The sequence below is a fragment of the Glycine soja genome, chromosome 4 (assembly GCF_004193775.1).
Source record: "Glycine soja cultivar W05 chromosome 4, ASM419377v2, whole genome shotgun sequence".
In the NCBI taxonomy this organism is placed as follows: Eukaryota; Viridiplantae; Streptophyta; class Magnoliopsida; order Fabales; family Fabaceae; genus Glycine; species Glycine soja.
The window spans coordinates 30816758-30840907 of record NC_041005.1 but is presented as its reverse complement, the minus strand read 5'-3'; the positions used below and the strand labels follow the sequence as shown (position 1 = coordinate 30840907).

At 34.2% G+C, this 24150-nt stretch overlaps 1 protein-coding gene across 1 annotated transcript; it reads right to left on the bottom strand.

The window, feature by feature from the left end:
• Nucleotides 1-8268: 8268 nt before the first annotated feature.
• On the bottom strand, nucleotides 8269-10385 carry LOC114409587 (probable histone H2A variant 3). The gene is made up of 2 exons (XM_028373089.1): nucleotides 10124-10385; nucleotides 8269-8772 (listed from the first exon to the last, which is right to left on the bottom strand). The coding sequence occupies exons 1-2, from the start codon at nucleotides 10229-10231 to the stop codon at nucleotides 8476-8478; spliced, it is 405 nt and encodes a 134-aa protein (XP_028228890.1). The 5' UTR covers nucleotides 10232-10385; the 3' UTR covers nucleotides 8269-8475.
• Between the last annotated feature and the right edge of the window lie 13765 nt (nucleotides 10386-24150).

Below are 24150 nucleotides of genomic sequence, written 5' to 3'. Positions count from 1 at the left end.
CTATTGAAATCTGAAGCTATAAATTGAGGGACAGAATCCCATTATAAATAGAGACTCTAGAGGCAAGCAAATCTGCACAAGTATTTTTCTCTCTATAAATGTGTCATACCACAAAGTCATATATATATTGTTAATTCCATACAATTACACCTATTTTTTATTGCTCTAGGCACTAGACGATCTTGAACGATTGCACCACCAAAGTAGAGTCACATTCAAGCCACAGACTTCTCCAACCCTTTTTATGAGCTATCTTCATAGCTAATATGGCTCCCATTATAGCTTAGCAAAAGAAGATTTTTTTTATTCCCAAATTATGAGAAAAGCAACCAAGAAAAGCAGATGAATGATCTTTGAAAATTCCACCACAGCCCGCGATACCTGGGCGAGCCATTTGTGTTGCAATTAACCCATCTTCTTAAAGGAGAGTTCCAGAAGACGGGGATATGTGCTCCGCTTTCACAGGATGATAATTGATTCCTAGCATCTTTCTAATAACAAATTCAAACATTGAAGAGTTCATACAAGCTGATGAGGCATTCCCCGAGATCCTGGTCTTACCGATAATAAAAGATATAGAGGACTGAACAAATATAGCTTTGTTGCTGAAACGTCTACTATTTCTACAATGCCAAATAGTCCATAATGAGAAAATGACTACTGCCAGGGCTATTCATGCATATGCTTTGACCTACCTGTTTGAATCGAAAAAAGAAGCTCCTGAATGGAGTTTTTGTTAAGTAGAAGATTAAACAGGCTTTGAATCCAAGTCCATATATTTTCAGAAAAAAAGGCAATGGAGGATTAGGCGATCAGAGGTTCCATAGGCATTTTCACAGAGATTGCACATAGAGAATGTGTAACAACCTTTTTGTGGAAGCAATGTCTTCGAAGGTTATCAAGAGTCGAACAAATTCCAAAGATTCAAGAATCAAGTTCTCAAGAATTAAGATTCAAGATTCAAGAATCAAGTTTCAAGAATCAAGATTTAAGGATAATCAAGATCAAGATTTAAGACTCAAGATTCAAGAATCAAGAGAAAACTCAATCAAGATAAGTACTAAAAAAAGTTTTTCAAAACATTGAGTAGCACAAGAAGTTTTCACAAAATCATTACCAAAGAATTTTACTCTCTGGTAATCAGTAATCGATTACCAGTGTTTTAAAACGTTAAGATTTCAAATTTCAAGAGTTGCAACTTGTGTTTAAACAGTTTTAAATCATTTTAAACTTGTGTAATCGATTACACAGTACTTGTAATCGATTACCAGAGCTTCTAAACGTTTTAATTTTCAAAATTTAAAATGAAAAGTCTCATTTGTTGATGTGTAATCGATTACACATTAATGGTAATCGATTACCAGTGACTGATTTCGAAAAATACATTTCCAAAAGTCACAATTCTTCAAGTGACTTGTTTCTAAAGATTATTTCAAAAGTCACAACTTTTTAAGTGACTAGTTTTAAAGAAATTGCCAAGAGTCACAAAATTTGACTTGAGTCATCAAAAGATTATAAATATGTGACCATGACAATGAGTCTTTCAATCATCCTTCAACATCTTTATAATCAATCATCTTTGAATCATCTATCTTTCAATCTATCTTTCAATATCTTCTTTCATCTCTTTCAACAAATCTTTCTGAATTATTTCTCTTCATCTTTCTAAAAGTTTTTGTTCAACACTTTCTCTTCCAAGAAAAGTACTTTGTTCAAAAACTTGTGCTATTCATCTTTTTCATTCTCTTCTCCCTTTGCCAAAAGAACAAAGGACTAACCGCCTGAATTCTTTTGTGTCTCTCTTCTCCCTTACAAAAGATTCAAAGGACTAACCGCCTAAGAATTCTTTTGATTCTTCCCTTCCCCTTAAGCAAAAGATTTCAAAGGACTAACCGCCTGAGATATTCCCCTTACAAAGATTCAAAGGACTAACCGCCTGAGAATTCTTTGTCCCAACACATTGGAGGGTACATCCTTTGTGGTACAAGTAGAGAGTACATCTACTTGGGGATTGTTATACTGAGAACAAGAGAGGGTACATCTCTTGTGGATCAGTTCAAGTGGAGGGTACATCCACTTGGTTTATCAAAGAGAACAAGGAAGGGTACATCCCTTGTGGATCTTTGGCTTGTAAAGGATTTTACAAGGTTGAAAGAAATCTCAAGAACCGCAGGTTGTTTGGAGACTGGATGTAGGCACGATTTGTGGCCGAACCAGTATAAATCTTATGTTTGTCTTCTTCTTCCCTACACTCTTTAATTTTCGTTGTGTACTTTTAATTATCGCTTTTACTTTTGGTTAAGTTTCTATTTCTATTCTTTACTTTCTTAACTTAGTAGTAAAATCCTAATTGAATCTAGTAACATTAAGAAGGATAGTTTTTTTAATTTTTCAAGACACATTCATAATTAATTCAAGCCCTCTTCTTAATTATTCTGAGGCCACTTGATCCAACACTTTTTTTCCCAAAATCTATCATCAGTTAGCAGTTTTTGCTGCATGATGCGCCATCCAGGAATGAAGCTGAAGGCAGATTTGAAGGTGCCAATGTGTTTGAAAGAAAGCTGAGTTGAGGGCGGATGATGTATAAAAGACTATGCATCTTTGAGAATCAAAATACTAGAAATTGATTTGTTTTAGATCAGCCTATCCTGGGAAGGTTGTAATGGAATGACCATGTCCTCAATTTCATTGACAACTAGAGGAATCATTTGGCAGAAAGCTTCAAGGATCATCCAAGAATTCTGATGGATGAAGAGATTAACTATGGTGTGAAGATTATCTCTCTCCAAAAGTTGATGGACTTTCATCACCAAGCAGACAATTGGTATTTAGATGGACTTCATTAACAACTCTTCTTTGCTGAGCCATATTGTTGAGGAGACATATTGAGTTCTAAAGGAGCCCTTTGATATACATCTTGCCCTCAGAACATTTGTCCATTCACCACTGTTAGAAAGGAAATCAAAAACTAGTTTATACATCACGACCTTGTTTATGTTTTCGATAGAGCGATAGCATATGCATTTAGGAAATTATCCCATCAAACAATCTTCATACGATCCTTGTAAGGCTCCATAGTTCGATGCTTAAGACTAAATTTCTCACCATCTTGCTCTTCAAGTCTCATCTAATTTTGTACACCAGATCATTTTGTTAATTCTCTTAAGATAGTTTGTTGAAGATATACTTTTGTAACTGCATAATATTTTATTTTTCAGTTTTTAAAATAGGATTTAGTAAATACGTTGGTTTCCTATATTTTAGGAGTAAGTCAGTTTTAATGGATTAGCCTAGTCAATAAGTGGCTCCTATTTTTAAGGAGTAAGTTAGTTTTAATATTCTGTTTTGCTAATATCTTGTTAAATAATTAGTTTATCTTTTGCTATTTATTGTATCGCTGATGAGAACAATTTGATTTAGAATAGAATAATTTTATTTCCTCTGCATACTTATTGTCTCTCTTCTTTACTCTGTTTTTTATAATTTCCTCCACAAAACCAACAATTGGTATCGAGAGCCTTATTCTTACGGGACCTATACCATAGAAGTTGAAGCAAGTTTTTCCCACATAACTCTTCCAATCTTTGATGGAGAGAATTATGATCTTTGGGAAGTGAAAATGCAATCCTACATGGAGTCTTTGGATTTGTGGGATGCTATGGAAAAGGATTATGAAATATATTCGCTGCTTGAAAATCCCACCATTGCCCAAATTAAAAATCACAAGGAAAGAAAGATGAAGAAGGCAAAGGCGAGGTCATGTTTGTTCACTGGTGTTTCACAAATGATATTCACCAAAATCATGACTCTTAAATCACCCAAAGCAATTTGGGATTATCTGAAAGAGGAATATGCTGGAGATGATAGAATACGAAGCATGCAAGTGCTGAATTTAAGGAGGAAATTTGAGCTTCAAAGGATGGAAAAGTCAGAGACAATCAAAGAATACTCAAACAAATTGTTGGGTATTGCCAACAAGATAAAGTTGTTGGAAGTGATTTTGCTGATTCGAGAATTGTAGAGAAAATTTTGGTAACGGTGCCGGAGAGGTATGAAGCATCTATAGCTTCATTGGAGAACACAAAGGATCTGTCGAATATCACATTGGCAGAAGTGCTACATGCCTTGCAAGCTCAAGAGCAGTGAAGGTTGATGAGGCAAGATCGTGTTGTTGAAGGTGCTTTGGCCGCCAAACATCATAAAGTTGATGAAAGCAAAAAGAATTTTTTTCAAGAAGAATCAGCCAGCAAGCAGCGAAAATAGTGCAAACAACCAAAACAAAGGTAAGGATAAAAAGAAAAATTATCCACCTTGTCAGCATTGCAGAAAATTGGGTCACCCACCATACAAATGTTGGAAACGGCCAAACGCAAAGTGCAGCAAGTGCAATCAGCTTGGACATGAAGCTATAATTTGTAAAAGCAAATTTCAGCAGCAAGAAGCCGATGCTCAAGTTGTTGAGCAAGACGAAGAAGATTATATTTTTTGCTGCAACATGCTATTCGATGAAGAGTAGTTCTACATGTTGGTTGATTGATAGTGGTTGTAAGAACCACATGACATATGATAAGACTCTATTCAAGGATTTGAAGCCAACTAATGTCTCAAAGGTCAGAATTGGGAATGGTGGCTATATTTCTGTAAAAGGAAAAGGAACTATTGCAATTTCAACGTGTTCAGGTACCAAATTAATATCAAATGTTCTTTATGTACCTAACATTGACCAAAACTTACTAAGTGTAGGTCAGTTGATTAAAAAGGAATTTAAAGTTTCCTTTGAACATCAACATTGCTTTATCTATGACATTGTTCGCCGGGAAGTTCTAAGGATTAAAATGAAAGGTAAAAGCTTCTCATTTGATCCAGTAGAGGAGGAGCATACAACCTATTTCACTCAAGTCACACCCAGGAACTCTGGCACAAGAGACTTGGTCATTGCCATCTTGAAAGAATGCTAAACATGAAAAAAAGGAAATATGCAAAAGAAAATTTGAAGAAGTTTCAAATGGAGGAATACAAATCTGTTAGCACACCAATGAATCAAAATGACAAGTTTAGCAAGGAAGAAGGTGTTGATAACATTGATGAAGGATATTATAGGAGCTTGATTGGATGTCTAATGTATCTCACTACAACAAGGCCAAACATTCTATTTGCTCAAAAGAACAAAACTGGAATTTTTGTTGACAATCAAGTAGCCATTGCTATTGCAAACAATTCCATGTGTCATGGGAAGACTAAACATTTCAACATCAAGTTATATTATTTGATAAAGATGCAACAAAGTGGAGAAGTGAACTTAATTTAGTGCAAGTCTAAAGATCAATTGGTTGACTTGTTTACAAAGTCACTACCTATCAATAAACTTGAACTCTTAAGGCAAAGAATTGAAGTTTGCAGTTCCAAAAGCAAGGAGGAGTGTTGAAGATATACTTTTGTAATTGCATAATATTTTATTTTTCAGTTTTTAAAATAGGATTTAGTAAATAAGTTGGTTTCCTATATTTTAGGAGTAAGTTAGTTTTAATGGATTAGCCTAGTCGATAAGTAGTTCCTATATTTAAGAAACAAGTTAGTTTTAATATTATGTTTTGTTAATATTTTATTATCTAATTAGTTTATCTTTTATTATTTATTGTATCATTGCTGAGAATAATTTGATTTAGAATATAATAATTCTATTTCCTCCGCATACGTATTGTCTCTCTTCTCTCCTCTGTTTTTTATAATTTTCTCCACAAAAAACATAGTTTCATTCAAATATAAAACCTTTATTTCCGTCAAAATTTTTGATGACAAACTTTAATGATCAATGATTTGATGACATAGGAGAAACAATTTTTCTCAACAGACAAATATATTTTCTCTAGTCTCAAATATAACAAAAAAAACACCTATTTTATATTTCAAATGTAAGAAACTTTTAATTATTTTTATCTTATTTAATATTACTTTTCTAAAATATCCTTAATTTAATTGAGGTGTTAATTTCAATAATTTTTTTATTCTTAATATCAAAGTTAAGTTAGGAAAAAATTACTGTTCTTTGGACTTTAAGGGATATCAGAGCACGCGCATCAAAGACAACTATCAGATCCAAAAAGCTTAGACAGAAGTAAAGCACAGTATACGAAAAATGCAAAGATACTTATAAGATGTAGAAATACTCCCTTGGTTGTTGCATCAAATCTTGATGTTTTCTTCCTTTTTCTATCAATCAATATCAATAGACAATAAAATGAAAATGCAATGAAAGGAGATGACCAAATGTGAGACTTCATTAAATAAAGTGTTGTAGGGCAATATTTGGACATCACAAAGAAATCAGAGAGCGTCTTAAGAGTTTGCTATAAAAAACCAAGAGAATCTTTGATGTCCTCCATGTTGTGATCATTGTGCTCTTGAAGTTGGAATTCCCACTGGTGAAAATGTCTGAGCTAGCGTCAAATCTTACAGTTGAGCATGCATGCAAGATCTTAAGATTTTCCCAGATACCTAAACCTTCACAGAATAGACAGGTTTTGATGAAGAACATCATTCAAATGGAATATGCATCTTAGAAACTATGTCTAATTTTTTTTTTTAAAAAAAAAGCAATTGGAAGAGGAGGTATTGTAAAAAAAGATCTTTCAGAATAAACATTTCGAGGACAGTTGGATTTTTGAATAAAAATACATTGAACAAAAAAAATATGAAGAAAAGGAAATGAAAATTTCATCAAAAACTGAAAAAGTAGTTGAAAAAGGATAATTGAAAACATGCTTAAAAAGATCAAATGAAAACTTTTATAAGGTAAGAAGTAAAACTTGGTGAAGATGAGGGGGGGATGAGAGTCCTTGTCTGGCTTCTACACTGTTATTTGACCATTCTTTATTTTCTTGCCTGCCTTTTGATATATTACATGTTATTGGCCGCGTGTTTTTTTTTTTTTTTTTGAATGGCCAAAATATATTAATTAGATAATAAAAGATACATAGTACCAGAGGTACTACAAGAAACCTCAGGAGGTAGGGTCTCCTGAGTCAGAAAGCAATTAAAAGTATCTAACACCCCAACAAAAACAATACATCCCCTCCCAACATCACAAACACTACTTAAAAGCTAAAGCCATAGATGATGACCATTGGTGAAAAGGAACACTAAAATCCTTTTCCCACCCCCTCATCCAGGACCAAGAGAGGAAAATTGTATTATCCACCAGCTTGGAGATGACAAAAGGGTGATTGTTAAAGATAATGTTGTTTCTGAGCTTCCATATTGATGTTGTAGCCGTGTGTGAATCCAACAAGTTTAGGGTTATGTGAAAATTAGAGAAAAGAATGCAAACTATCGAATTTTAGGACCGATTTATTTATTAAAATCAGTATTTATTTTAATAAAATAAGTAATTTTTTATTTTTTTAGTATGTTTGTCTAAATCACTTATACTTAAAAAATAATAGTTTTTCACTTATTTTAAAAAACAAATCTTATCTACTTAAAAATACACTTATATAAAAAAAACACTTATTTTAAAATTATTTAAGTTTCAACAAACTCATCCCTTATTTGATGAAAAGGTGTGCTCGTTAAGAAGGCTTAAGCAAAATATTCACAATTTGGCTGTATATATAGACTGGTTTGACAAATTAAATTAACTGATTTGTATTTAGAATTGACAAATAGTCAGCACCGCAACTCTATGAACAGATAAACTAATTTATTTATTATATTAAGTGATGAAAAATTAAAAATCAAAATTATTGCCCGCAATAAGGTGAATAATGAATGTAACCACCCTAATTGCTTCGCCAAAATTGCTACCAGCATCTACTAAACTTGCATCACAAAAATTTAAATTAAACAAAAATAAATCTATGGTTAAGTCTACCATAATTCAAACCATCAATATGACTATCATCACAACCAACAAAAGTAGTCCCATATCGTAACAACTTTGCTGCACCGCGACGCTGTTATTATATCAACAAAAGCAGTTCCATATCGGCACTTTGCCTACCGCAATCATAGAGGACGTGCCAACAGCAATCACTACAATGTTATCATCACTGTCATTGTCATATAAAGATTAAATGCTTTATATCAAAACTATTCCAATGAGTTTAATGCTTGCCAAATACAGTCTCCTATAGGGTGACGATAATAAGAAAAATCAACCTTTAAACATGCACAAGCCCTACTAGCATGATTGGGAAAGGAATTCAATTATAAGTATCATCAAATGCAATGCAAAAAACAGGTTGAATCAAACCATATTTCAAATCATCAGATTGAACTATCCTCAATTAAGATTTTCAGTGATAGAGACATAATAAATTAACAAAGAGAAAGACTAAATATTATATCCATGATCAACAACAGGCAACAAAGTCATAAATAAAAGGCCCTACTTTGTTTTTCAAGTGCCATGCAAAAATTACACAATTAGTAGAGAGAAATTTTCCATCAAGCAAGCTATTATTCACTAGTAATCTACTCCTTGGAAGACTTGTTGATAAGAGACTTGTGAATGTGAGGAATCACTCCTCCTCCAGCAATTGTTCCTTTTATCAGGGTATCCAACTCTTCATCCCCGCGGATTGCTAGTTGTAAATGCCGGGGAGTAATACGTTTGACCTTGAGATCCTTGCTAGCATTCCCTGCCAGCTCCAATACTTCAGCAGTGAGATACTCCAAGATAGCAGCAGAGTAGACAGCAGCTGTGGCCCCAACTCTACCATTAGCGGTTGTCCTTGACTTCAAAAGCCGGTGGATACGACCAACTGGGAACTGCAAGTTACAATATAGAAGAAGCTATGTAAGAGAAGAACATGCGGGCTTACACTAGCTCACACAAAATACATGCTAGCATATTGTGTGGAATCAGAATAAGATGATTAGGCCAAAATAAAAGGCTTGGTGGGATTAAAGTTATACACTTATATTTCATTAAAACAAATTACAAAGGTGATTTTGAAAATTTAGGAAGCATGGCCTCTAGACATACGTGGTTCTGCTTCAGTGTCATACAGTAAAAACATCATAAATAAGATTATCAATATCAAATCAATAGTGACTAGTCAGGGTAATTAGCTTCAATCTACTAGGCTAGCAAGAAGGGACTGATTTCAATTTCCAAACCCAAAGGATCTCCCTAAACAGTGTCCTCAATCACCCAAAAGGCAAAAGAACCCAATACATAGGACAATCTCTCATCACCATCAACCTGAAGAATATGCTAACTGTTGCACAACAGAACCACACCTGTGATGTCTGAAGAAGAATTTATAATTTATAATAACAAACAATTAACTAAAAATCAGAAAACAAACACCAGACCAAACTCGTTTAAGCAAATTGCCTGACTCTGGATATGTTTCTTTAAACAATATTGCGACCTACTTCTAAACATCAACAGTGGAAATTTTCAGGTCTAAATGGGTTTGAGTCATCTTACTAGGGTCCAATAAACGTGTTTACATGTCTATGCAGTTCAAATAATTTCAATACAATAATCCGAAAGTCTAGATATGCAAATATATTATAAGCAAAATAATGTCACATAATCACAATAAATTTCGGCATGTATCAGTCAAATTCACAAAGACTCAATACAGACTGTTAAATAAGTCAAAATAACAGGAACAAGTGGTCTATTCAAGATTCAATCACACCGCCAAAATTTCAAATAAATTTTGTTCCTCTTTTAAACGTCATTTCAAAAGTTTGTCAATTAATACACGATAAAGAAATTAATCTGATAATCTAATAATATAATAAAAAAATATAGCCTTTTATTCCCGTGGCAGAATATTAGGGGTAGTATATCGCAAAACCCTATTTTAAAGAGAGGGTAAAATCTACAACAAGTTAATCAAACTCACTAATTCAGTGGAAGGCTCCTATTAAACCTTTCAGATGAGCAAAAAAAAAAATTGATTTTTCTCCCGCTACTTCAACTATCCTACCGAAAAGGAACATTAAATCTCTAAGAGACCCCAAAAAACCGGTTCACATTGTGCAACCACAACAACGAGGGTTAAAAAACAACAATTTACAGAATGAGTGTGTAGAGTTTTCGAACAGGTAAAAATGAATCGGAATAGGTAAGAGAAAGAGAAAGAGAGAGAGATCTGAGAACCTGAAGGCCGGCACGAGAAGAACGCGAGATGGGTTTCTTCTTGTCCTTGTCTTTGTTGGCGGCGGAGGTTTTGCCTGTGATCAACCCCTTCGCTCCTTTCCCCGACATCCTTAACCGCCAAAAACAGTACGAGGTTTTGCGCTTAGAGAGAAAGAAGGTGAAGTACTCGAACGACTCTGGTGTGAAAGTAATCTAATCGACACAAGAAAGGGATTTTGAGGTTGTTTCTTCTTCTTGGTCCTGCCACTCACCTCACGCCTCTTTAATTTATTTTATTTATTTATTTAACTTTTTTTTTTACTGCACCCACGCGCTAACTGACCCTCCAACGTTATGCAAATTACACCTCGAGCCCTTTTCTAAGAGTATTTATATTATTTTATTCATTTCTAAGAGTATTTATATTATTTTATTTATAAAATTACGTACCAACAATGATGGAGATATGTGGTAGGGATTTGTATGACTTGTAGTGATTTGAATCTGATTTTAAATATTAAATAAATTATGTTAACAGAAAAATATTTATCTTATATATATTTATGATTTTTGATAAAAATTAATTATCCCTTTCAATGTTATTTGGTATTAATATCGTGTAAGAAAAATGATAAAATTACATTATAAGTTGCAGTTAAATCCTCCTTCAATTCCATGGTTTTTTAATGGGTATGGCTGACGAAGTATGTTCGTGTTATAACAGGTTTGAATAAAAAAAAAAATTCAGTCTTATCTTTATTGGATTTTATTGAATTTGGATAGATCTACAGCGAATCTATCTCGCATTTTTAAAAGTTTAAATAATAGATTATATTATGAAACATTTTCAATAACAAATAATATTCAATTGAAACTTAGATTATATTATGAAACAAACAATATAAGCATTTTCAATAATAATTTTTTGCTTATAAAAAAAGCTTCTGCTATTTTTTGTGAGCAATCAATTAAATATTTTATAAAAACTAATATGATTATCATGGATTAAAATATTAATTTATCTGGAATTGAATGCACGCTTCATAGAAAAAGCAATTTTAGAGCAAGGGAACACCTATAATCACCCATTAACTGACTAATTTGTGTATCATCCCTACTTTTAGGTACTAGAATATTTTCTTAATTATATTGTATTTTATCATAGAGAATCAGGTGACAATCTTAAAATTACAATATAGTAAGTCTATTTTTCATATTTTATTCAGGTTGGTGCCCGAGTAACAGTAAAATAATCGTTATGTTATATCCCCAAAATATTACGTAATAGAGTAAAATAGTAAAAATATCTAAAACAGTTTAAAAATTATTTTTAAATCAGCAATACACTCCAAATAGCTAATAATAATTATGAGAATTTTCTAAAAACTAATTAAGATATTTTTTAAAATTAACCGATATACCCTCAAGACACGACAAATAGTTAAACAGATTTTAAAAAATTATGATTAGCCTATTTTAATTTAATATATGTTATTTATTTTTAAAAACTCCAAATATTATATATTTATTTGAAAAAAAATGGATTTACCAGTTAATTAGTAAGCTTGTTATGCAAAATAATTACTGTAAATATAAATAATCAATAAATCTAAAAATTACGAAAAAAATTTGGAGACTCAAAAAAATATATAGAAGATTGTGGTAACATTAGTTTGGTCTAATCTAATTTCCTCCTAATTAACTATTAAAAATTATTTTACCAACTAATAATTATAAAAAAAATTAAAATAATTTTTATGGTCAATAGACCAGCTTGCACGAAAATCATGTGGTTTAATTAAAAGTTCACAAATTCTTAATATAATGAATTTTGAACAAAAACTTAAATAAAAAGGCTTAATTCTCTTTTTATATGTACCAAATTCACTTTTTTCCCCTTTTCTACCTCTTCTTACTTTGCAGAAACACACTCTCCCTCCCTCTCCATGACTTCCTTCTAAATTTTCTTCTCTCATTTTTCATCACACATAACACTTTCAAGACCATATTTTGCAAGTTTGGTTACCAAAGTTTCATCTCCTACTTCTCTAAGTTTCTCCACTCACAACCAAAGCTCCAAATATTTGAGGTAAAGGGGGAGCAGGTTTAAGCCTTTATTTTTATAATCTTAATATATTTATTGAAGGATTTTTCTTGATCCATTTCTTTATTTCATGATTATTTATATTTTTTATTATTTATTCTCTTAATCTTTTTTTTTGTTTTTATTTATTATGTTTAAATATGTTTTTATCCCTCAAATTTAGGTTACTGTTATGTTTTTCACCTAAATTTAAATTTTCTTCTTTAGTGTTTTAATTTTAAAAAAATATATTTTTAGTTTCTCATGCAATAAAAAATGAAACATCACAATTGTGCATCCAAATGGTCAAAAATCAATCCATTTTGTATAAGTTGTGATTTATGGGGTGTTTTGGAGTGGGAATTAGAAAAAAGATAGAAAGAAAAAAAAAAATAGAGTGAGAAAGTAATGAATGTGAATCACATTCTGTGATAGGTGAGGCGATGAAAAAAGAGAGAGATAGAGATAAAAGAGGTAAAGGGGAATGAAAGAGAAAGTGGATGTATGAATAATCCTAAGTGTACTAAGAGTTGTCGTTTTTTTTTTTACCGTAAATGGCGAGCTGCAGCAAAAGATTAGTGTATTTTCTTAATTATATTATAATTGATCATAAAGAACCAAGTGAAAAATCTTAAAAATGATCCCTCAAATACATTTGTATTAGTAAGTTGTATCTAGTTTATATTTTTAATATTTTATTCGGATTGGTTCCCGAGTACCGGTAAAGTAGTCGTAACGTTCCTAAAAAAAATGCATAATAAAGTAAAAATATCTAAAAAGTTTTAAAATTATTTTTAAATGACAAATACACTCCAAATAGCTAACAATAATTATGAGAATTTTCTAGAAATTAATTAAGACACTTATTTTTTGCAAATTAACTGGTATACCCTTGAGACACTACATATAGTTAAACAGAGAGCTTTAAAGCAAAAGAAAAAAAATTAAAAATTATGATTAGCCTATCTTTATTTAATAGATTTTTTTATTTGCAAGAAATCCAAATATTATATTTATTTGAAAAAATAGATTTAACAGTTAATTAGTAAGCTTTTTATGCAAAACAATTACTGTGAATGTAAATAATTAATAAATCTAAAAATTACGCGAAAAAATTGGAGACTCATAAAAATATATAGAAGACGGTGACAAAATTAGTTTGGTCTAAAATTACTTCAAAATTTTAATCTAATTTCCTCTTAAAAAAATACTTTTACCATCTAATAATTATAAAAAAACAAAATATTTTTTATGGTCAACAGAACAGCTACATGGTTCAGTTAAAAGTCCACAAATTTTTAATTTAATGAATTTTGTACAAAAACTTAAATAAAAAAGGCTTAGCTCTCTTTCTTATAAGTAAGAAGTTCACTTTTTTTTGTCCTTTTTGACCTCTTCTCACTTTGCAAAAACACACTCTCCCTTAGGCATGGCAACGAGGCCCGAACCCATGGGGCTCGCCTCGGACCCACTCCAATTTTGACAGGGAAAATTTGAGTTGATCGGGGTCGGGGTCCGGGTTGGGTTTTTCCCGATAGCAAAATTCAGGTTCGGGGTTAGGGATGAGATTCTCAATATCTGCCTCGAACCCGACCCCAAATCCGTCCCACTAATAATTAATATATATAACACATTGAAATATGAAACTATTAGATTGAATTTTATGTTAGTGTTGAATTGAGTTTTATGTTTTATTTAAAATTATATATTTTTATTTTATGAAAAATTATATTTTTTAATAAAAATTTTATAAAAATGTCGGGGACAGGGCAGGGTGGGGAAAACCCGACCTCGTCGGGGACGGGGATGAGATGCAAATATACACCCCTGTCGGTTTCGGGGGCGGGGGTAGGGGCGGGGAGGGAAATTGGGAGTCAAGGGCCTACTCTCCCTATGCATGGCTTCCTTCTAAAACAATTCTCACATTTTCCATGACACATAACACTTGCAAGATCATTGATGCGTAAAAAGAGTGCTTGCGCAAGGATAAATAAATCCTACGCAATAGTGACAATGAACTAAAAGTTTGGTTATCAAACCTTAAAATTCAGCAGTATTCCCAAAAGTCAAAATTATTAAACTAAGTAGTTGAGATGATTGAAAAGAGAATTTAAGTATTTTTGTGATTTTTGGTTTTCAAAAGAAAATCAAATTAACTATTGTAAAAGAGAGATTTTATGATATTGAAAGCGACTAGGATTATGATTTACTAGTACCAATTTTTCCCTAATCCCAACTCTAATGAAGTTTCTTCCATAGTTAATTACCGATTTCCAAAGTCAACCAAAGTCTATGATCAAAGTCAAATGATGCTTTTTGCCTTATATCAATAATCATGGACATATCAATTTAAGCAAAAGGATATAATCAATACCATGTATGATTAATTAAGGATTAATTAATCTATTGGAGATTATCAAATAGTTTGATCATGCAATTTGGTGTAAAACATTCTCTACTTAGGTTTACCTAATGTGTGCAAATTATCACCAAAGTACATTTGATTAAGCATAGGATTGATCATTTCCCAATTAAACAATAAGAATAAGGAAGATAATTAATTAGCATAAAACAATGAGAAATTTCATGAAGAACAGAGAAAAGGGTACAATTGGACACTTATATCATAACTCCCGGACTAGGGTGACTATTTGCTCATGATCAAAGCAAAACCATAAACACATATAAGAATTAGCGTAGACATACCACAAGGTAGGAACAATGATCACAATCCATCCTCATGGTGTTGCCCACACTTCAAAACTCTCAAAACCCCTCAGAGTACTCTCAAATTCGTAAATTAGGTAAAATATAAAAAGATATAGAAAACAACTCCTATCTATAGCTTCATGAAGATATCAGCCAAAAAGACACATTATGGGCATGCTGAAATCCACCATGGATGTGGTTAGAAACTATGACGTTGAAGCTCTGGGACGTTGTGGAATAATTATGGCCATCATTGTGCGGACCATGGAAGCAATGCCTTCCAAGGTTATTTTGGTGATGCCAAAGAACCAAGAGTTAAGCAAAGTTTCAAGCAAAGATTCAAGAATCAAGTTTCAAGTTTCAAGATTCAAGATTAAAGATTCAAGATTCAAGACTCAAGATTCAAGAATCAAGAGAAGACTCAATCAAGATAAGTACTAAAAAGTTTTTCAAAACATTGAGTAGCACATGAAGTTTTCACAAAATCTTTTACAAAAGAGTTTTATTCTCTGGTAATCGATTACCAGAAGGTAGTAATCGATTACCAGTAGCCAGCATTGTTTTTCAAACTGATTTACAAAGCTGTAATCGATTACCATAATCATGTAATCGATTGCCAGTGTTTTAAAAAGTTAAGATTTTCAAAATTCAAAATAAAGAGTCACATATGTTGATGTGTAATCGATTACACCTTAATGGTAATCGATTACCAGTGACTGTTTTCGAAAAATTCATTTCCAAAAGTCACAATTCTTCAAGTGACTTGTTTCTGAAGATTCTTTCAAAAGTCATAACTTTTTAATTAATTAGTTTTAAAGGAATTGCCAAGAGTTACAAGTTTTGACTTGAGTCATCAAGAAATTATAAATATGTGACCTTGGCATGAAACAAAAATTAATTGATCATAATCATCTATCTTTCAAACTATCTTTCAATCCTCTTTCAACATCATTCAATATCTTTCAACTTTGTCTACAAAATTTTATGATTCTTGTTTTCTCTTCATCTTTCTAAAAGTTTTTTATTAACACATTCTCTTCCAGGAAAAGTTCTTTGTTCAAAAACTTGTGCTATTCATCTTTTTCATTCTCTTCTCCCGTTGCCAAAAGAACGAAGGACTAACCGCCTGAATTCTTTTGTGTCTTTCTTCTCCCTTTCCGAGAGAATTCAAAGGACCCCGCTTGAGAATTCTTTTGATTCTTTCCTTCCCCTTAAACAAAAGATCTCAAAGGACTAACCACCTGAGATATCTTTTGTTTCCCTTTTACAAAGATTCAAAGGACTAACTGCCTGAGAATTCTTTGTCCCAACACATTGAAGGTACATCCTTTGTGGTACAAGTAGAGGGTACATCTACTTGGGGATTGTTATACCGAGAACAAGAGAGGGTACAAGTAGAGAACACGTTGTTCTTCCTAATAGGTGCTTGATGCTAAAAAGATATTCTCTATCTAACAATGCTCATGTGTTCTTATGGTGTCTCTTGAGATACTAAACCCCGATTCCTCATGATAGTTTAGCCTAATCCTGATCAAGCATCGTCCGCAGATTCCTCTTGTAAGACTAAACTCAACCAGGACTGCATTAAGACACACATACTCAACTAAATTACCGCACCTCGATTCCTCATGAAAGCACAACAACTCAGCCCTGCACTATCAAGGACTTTAGAGTCAGACCAATTTCCACTGTTGAATGACCCTAACAAAGCATGCATCGACGTGATCAAGGTAAAGGAATACTGGAATGAAAAGCAGATAGCACAGAGAACACACAAAACATCATTGAATAGATATAAATATATTTACATCAGGTACCTATAGGGAAAATCCAACAGAGGATTTAGCTTTCCATATCAGGAAGCCTTCTGAACAAAAAAGAGAAGAACAAGATGAAAGATTGAAAAAATACAAGTGGTGAGGATGTCTCCTTCACCTCTAGGATCTCACAATCACTCACAAACTCATCTCAAGCTCTCAAACCGGCTCCTACTTCAAGCTCTGGTCTCTGCAGATCTTCACACATCAAAATCTCTCAAAACTCTCTGGAACTTTGACCCTTCTCTCTCTAGAAACCCTAGACATGCAAAGCTCTGAATCCCAGTCGAAACTCCCTTCACAAAATCTGATTTCAGGCTTAAATAGGTGGCCTTGTTTGTGCTCGTGCGCTTAGCGCACGTATGGACCGCTTAGCGCATGTTAGTGATTTTTGGCTTAGCGCGCCTTTCTCGCTTAACGAATGAACTGAAGCGGTGCGCTTAGTGAGATGAAGTGATGCGCTTAGCGAACCTGTACATCTCATCTTCTTCTTGAGTCTTCCTCGCGCTTAGCCCAGGAGTCTTGCGCTTAACGGATGCTTGCTAAGCTAGCAGATTGGCTTAGCGAGAAGGTGAAAAACAACACTTTCCAAAGCTTGCCTAATTAACTTGAAATTGAGAGAAAATGATTATTAAACACACAAAATGAAAATACTAAGTATTTATTACCTATACTTAACAAAAATACTTATAAAACTACAAAATAACCATAAATTGGGAGAGTTTGGTACAATTTATACAAGTTTTATACACAAAAGTTAGTCATTTTCACCGACTAACAACTCCCCCAAATTTACAGTTTTGCTTGTCCTCAAGCAATCAAGAACAACTCACTTGTCCTCAAGTGACAATGACATGCAGTGACTATATACAAAGGTGTATGCAACAAAAGTTACTGATAGCATAATAAGAGAATGGAGTAAAATGCCCTCATCACTTGTCTTTCACAAGGTATGCAGTTATCCAAAGAGAAGAATGAAATGCAACCTGAACAAATAGATGGAGTTAGGCATAAGACAGATATCAAGGAAAGTAGCTTAAACCACAGTCTCACGACTACTATTTTACTCAAGCACAAGTGTTTAAGCTATTCATTAATAACAACTAGTAAGAGGTCCAATCTTTGAATTTCATCTCATGCCATAAAGTCAGAAATGTATAAACTGAATCAGAAGGGCTTTCTCAGGCTTGTAGTGAGGCTTAGCTACAAAAATTCATTGGTTTTTCTAGGATTCAAAGGTTTAGATTCTCAGAGAGCACAAATCCCAGATTTATCCCAATGGTCTTTTTAATACACTTAGCTTGCTCACTAGCTTTTTACTTTCATTTGCTTTTGACCTTGTTACATCAGCACACTTTATTCTTTTCTTTTCTTCTCTTTTTTTTAACATACAACTTATTTGTTGTGTGTGCTAATGCTTTCTCTCTTTCTTTGCATCCCAGTTAGTTCCACTCCCCCAAATTTGGGGTAAATTTTCCTTGAACCATATTCTCTACTAGATGTTGGATCGAGTGGCCTCAGAATAATTAAGAAGGGGGGGGGGTTGAATTAATTATTCCTAAAACTTTACCAATTAAAATTTTACTCTTTTAAGGCTTTTACTAAATTGTTAAGAGAAAGAGGAGTAGAAGAGAATCTTAACAGAAAGTAAAAGCAGAAATTAAATGCACAGCGGAAAGTAAAAGAGTAGGGAAGAAGGAAACAAACACACAAAGATTTTTATACTGGTTCAGCACAAACCCGTGCCTACTTCCAGTCCCCAAGCGACCTGTGGTCCTTGAGATTTCTTTCAACCTTGTAAAAATCCTTTTACAAGCAAAGATCCACAAGGGATGTACCCTCCCTTGTTCTCTTTGAACCTAGTGGATGTACCCTCCACTAGAACTGATCCACAAGAGATGTACCCTCTCTTGTTCTCAGTCAAACCCAAGTAGATGTACCCTCTACTTGTACCACAAAGGATGTACCCTCCAATGTGTTAAGATAAAGATCTCAGGCTGTTACACCTTTGATACTTTGTGAATGGGGATACAAAAGAATTCTTAGGCGGTTAAACCTTTGAACGCTTTTGTATTAGGGAATGGAAAGAATCAAAAGAATTCTCAGACTGCGTCGTTTTGAATTCTTTGACAAGGGAGAAGGGAGACACAAAAGAATTCAGGCGGTTAGTCCTTCCTTCTTTTGGAAAAGAGAGAAGAGAGACACAAAAAGAATTCAGGCGGTTAGTCCTTGGCGAATTCTTTTTGGCAAAGGGAGAAGAGAATGAAAAGGATGAATAGCACAAGTTTTCAAGGTTTAGAAAACCATAAAACTTCAGAAAGCTTTTGGTACAAAGAAGAAGAAGAAGTTCAAAGAGATTCAAGGCTTGTAAAGGATTGTATAAGATTGTTAGAAAGATTGGAAAATGATTTATTCAAAATGCAAAACAAAGCCTTGCTTTTATAGACTCTTCATGTCTGGTCAAGAAGACCATTCAGAAGAGTTATAACTTTTAGAAAAACTTAAAACCCATTTGAAAAAGTCAAAACCTTTTTGAAGAGTTACATCTTTAGATTTTTCAGAAACAAACACTGGTAATCGATTACCAAATATGTGTAATCGATTACACAAAGCTTTTGAGTGAAACAATGTGACTCTTCATATTTAAATTTGAATTTCAACATTCAAGGACACTGGTAATCGATTACCAAAACATTGTAATCGATTACAACCTTTTGAAAATATTTGGAACGTTGTAAATTCAGTTTTAAAACATTTTCAAACTTATTTTGCTACTGGTAATCGATTACAACATTATGGTAATCGATTACCAGAGAGTAAAAACTCTTTGGTAAAGGTTTTGTCAAAAACTCATGTGCTATTCAAAGTTTTGAAAAAACTTTTTAATACTTATCTTGATTGAGTCTTGTCTTCATTCTTGAATTTTGAGTCTTGAATCTTGAATCTTGATCTTGATTCTTGAGATCTTGAATCTTGAATCTTGATTCTTGATTGTAGGCTTTCTTCTTGAGTCTTGAATTCTTCTTGATTCTTGAACTCTTGACTTGTTCTTGATTCTCTTGAGATGGATGTTCTTTGATTCACTTGAGCTTTTTGTTCATCACTTTTGTCATCATCTTTTGTTGTCATCATTGTTATCATCAAAACACCTTTGAATCATTGTTGATTCATCATGAAGCTTTGCTTCCACACTAGAATCTAAGCAAGGTATCAAGAGATATTATTTAAGTTCAGGGTTCAAAATTTTGACAATATCATTCAACTCAAAAGGGGTACAAAGGATATAATTATAATTCAAGGTAAGCTTTTTGGTCAAAAGGCTTGTTTATGTACAATCATGGCCTTCATCATGTTCTTGTTTATACATTTCATTCTAAAATTCAGAGATTCATGCAAAGATTATTGCTCACAGCTAGTCGTTCACTCATAGTTTAAGTTCACACTCTCACCGGTTTTGGTTCAAGCTTTTCTTTCTCAATCAATTTGTATACTGACTAAGAATTCTAATTGCAAGTTCACATTCTTGTTCTTTCTTTGTCTAACATACACACTTGCTCAAACTCATGATAAGAAACACAAACTCCATCACAATCATGCACTCAATTTAAAATAAAAGCATACAACTATTTTCATAAGTCAATAAAAGTGCTTCACTGCTATATCATTAAAAACCAAGTTAAACTGTTCAAAATGCTTCAGAATAAGCAAACCAACGATTTATAAATAAAACTAACACAAAGGAATTACTGTAGTAAGACCATAATTAAAATAATAATAAATCAAAAAGCAAAAAGTATCATCAGGGATCAAAATTCCTGTGACTGGTCCTGGGTGTCCTGTGTCTGACCATCCTCCTCATTTGTCAACTGAAGCACTGGAGTAGTTGGAGGAGAAGTGTCCACAGCTAGGACTGGTGTAGTCGGGTCCTCTGGTATCTGTAGAAGAGGAGTGGAGGGGTCTGCTGCAGGTTGAGGTGAGGGTAGGTTTACCACTGGTGCAGAAGGTTCTAAAGTAGCCTCAAGGGATCGCTCAGGAATGGCAGCAGCTACCTGTCTCACCTGTGTCTCCTCTGCCTCTTCTCCCATATCAAATGTGATGCAATCCTCCTTAGGAAAGGACCAGTTACCAGAGCCATGAGTAAGAGGCTCCAAGAGGATTGGGCTAGAGTTGATAAAGAAGGCCTTAGGGTTCTCATGAACCTTAGGGTAGATTTTTGAGCCCATGAGCCAAGGTTGGGTCCACTCTTCTTTGTAAATAGTAGAATAGGTTGTTTTCTTCTTTTGGGCCTTGTATTTTGGCCATTCTAGTAGTATAGGGTTTTAGCCTTGTATTTTAAGGCATTTTGAGTAGTCTTTGTAGTAGGATTTTTTTTTGTATTTTCATGTTTTTTTTGTCATGGGGGTGAGCTTAGCTATTATAGGGGTGTGTAGCTAAGCTCTAGCTTCTCAAGGAAGCTTCTCAAGGAGGTGAGCTTAGTTTTTAGATGGGTGTGTGTAGCTAAACTCTAGCTTCTCAAGGAAGTTTTCTCAAAGAAGCTTCTCAAGGAAGTTTTCTTAAGAAAGCTTCTCAAGGAAGTTTTCTTAAGAAAGCTTCTCAAGGAAGCTACCTAGTCTATAAATAGAAGCATGTGTAACACTTGTTGTAACTTTGATGAATGAAAGTCTTATGAGATACACTTCAAAGTTCCACTTCTTTCCCTCTTTTATTCCTTCAATTTCGTGCTCCCCCCTTCTCTCTTTCTTTTCCTCCATTAAAGCATCCTCTTCAAGCTTCTTATCCAAGGCAATTCTTGGTGGTGAAGCTCCTTCTTCCTTGGCTTATTCCCTAGTGGATGGTGCCTCCCCTCTCCTCTTCTCCTTTGCCTTCCGCTGCATCTCCATAGTGTAAAATCACCATTGAAGGACCTCATTGAAGCTCAAAGATCCAGCCTCCATAGCAGCTCCACAAGCAAGCTTCCATCAAAATGGCTTTGGGATGGTAGCCTCAGATGACTCATCCTCCATATGCTGAGGTACCTGGGCTGTGGGACCTTCGTCTTCCTTGTGAAGAGAAGGTTGGGTCCCAGGCCAGGCTACCATCTCATTAAACTGGTCTACTGAAGGGATAGAGTTTTGAGGTGCCACCATATATAAACATTGCAGTAAAATGATCTGTCCCTGATGAATGCTCTGAAGCATAGTGTCACAACCTACCCTTCGGCGGGAGGGCGACACGAGGGCTCACGGGTGCATCTTCCATTGGAGGAAAATGCGCGGAGTTGCCACCAACGTTTATTCGAGGAAAACGTCGAAAAAACCGGAAATGTGTGGTCTACGAACTTTAAGTGTGAAAGGTTCGGGAGTTGTTTTTACGCACGGGGAAGGTATTAGCACCCCACGTGTCCGTCACAAGGGACAACAACCTTTAATCAGATGTGCAATATCATGTCTTCAATTTGTTTTATTTTCCCTTTTTTTTATGTTTTTATGTCTTTTTATGCCTTTTGTATTTTTTTATCTTTTTGTGGTCGACAAGGGTGTTTCCCTCGCTCCTACGTATCCTCAATTGCGATAAGGAAATCAGACCTATGTAGTTCTTTTAGAACTAAATGTTGGTTAAGTTGTTTTGATCTTTTTCCGCACGATCGATTTTAACTGAACAAAAGTCTTTTAAGGCGTTGGACCATTAAACAATCTTTTGATTTTTGGAAAGGAGAGAAATGTTAAGGCATTGGACCATTAACGATCTCTTGGTTTTTGAAAGGAGAGAAACGTTAAGGCGTTCGACCATTAACGATCTCTTGGGGTGGTCGACAAAAGTGGGGCTTTTGCTCCTACGTATCCTCAATTGCGATGAGGAAATCAGACCTACGTAGTTCTTGCAAAAGCGGTAAAGTTACATGTTGATTTTATGCTTTTGAACGATCCATGTTAACCGATAAAAGCAAAGAAGACCGTTTAAGGCGTTGGACCTTAAAACAATTTTTTAGTGATTTTTGCGGACAAAGCCTGATTTGTGAGTTGATTTTAGCCTTAGTTTCACTTTGGTTATTAGTCAATTCATTCAAGAAAACTTCCAAAGAAAAACGTTCGATTGATTTTTTTGATTATTTTATTCAAAGATATTTTGATTATTTTATTATTATTTTGTTTTTGTTTTTTGTTTAAACGTGGTTACAGTGTGAACGATCAGTTAGATTTTGCTTTAACAGTGATTAAACGAGATTACAACGCAAATGATCGGTTGAAATTCATTTCATCATTTATTAGGCGAGATAACGGCTTAAACGATCAGTTAAAGCTCGTAAAAAACGGAAGAAAAGAAAATCGAAAGTGAACGAGATGAAGATGAAAGCAAACAAAACAAGAAATGAATTGAAAGTCTCAGATTCGAAAACTTACCGGTTGAATAATGAAGAACGAACGAAGAACGGATGAAGAACGGCGAAAAACCTTCACGAATTTGCTCACGGAAACGTCTCGGAAGCGTTACGGAAGCACCTCGGCTTGGATTTTCTTCATGGAAACAATCTTTTTCACCAAAAACAGCTGAAATGCATAGCATAGGGGTTAGGGACCCTTTGGAACAACCTCCATTTGCCTATTTATAGGAAAATGGGGGAGGAGGTTGCTGCCCAGCTCGCCCAGGCGAGCTGGGTTGGTTCCTCCTTAAGTAACCAAGCTTCCAAAATGTTCTAGAAGGACCCAGATTCGAAAATTTGAAAACTTCTATTTGCACCCCCATCATGATAAGTTCACCCCCCTTTTCGTAATTTACAAAAAAGTTATGGAAACCTTACGGAAGCATATAGGACTTGATTTTCTTCCTTTTCCTCTTCCCTTTCAACAATATCAAGTGAAATATGCTTACTCAAGGTTTTTGGAAATTTTATGAAAGCATTACAGAAGTCGCGGAAGCCCCGAAAGCCATTTTTTAACAAAACGGGGGAGGTGGTTGCCGCCCAGCTCGCCCACGTGAGCTAGGTTGCTTCCACCTTAAGAAAGGAAATGCCTGGGCCAGATTTGATAATTGCTATTTGTAGCCCCATTTTACTAAATACACCCCTTTTGTGTTTTTATATCAATTTGTTTTTGAAACATCACGGAACTTTATGGATTACACAACGATACTCTTTTTGCCCTCTGGAATGTTGCGGGACTTTACGGACTACGCAACAATGCTCTTTTTGACTTCTAGAATGTTGCAGAACTTTACGGATTGCGCGCAACAATGCTTGTTTTGACTTCCAGAATGTTGCGAGACTTTATGGATTACACAACGGTGGGTGTCGCAACCTACCCTTCGGCGGGAGGGCGATGCGTGACTTGCGGGATGCGTGTTCCACGAAAGGAATACGCGCGGAGTCGCCACCAACGCTTATTTGAGGAAAACGTCGGAAAAACCGGAAAAGACGTGATCTACGAACTTTTAAGTGAAAGGTTCGGGAGTTGTATTTACGC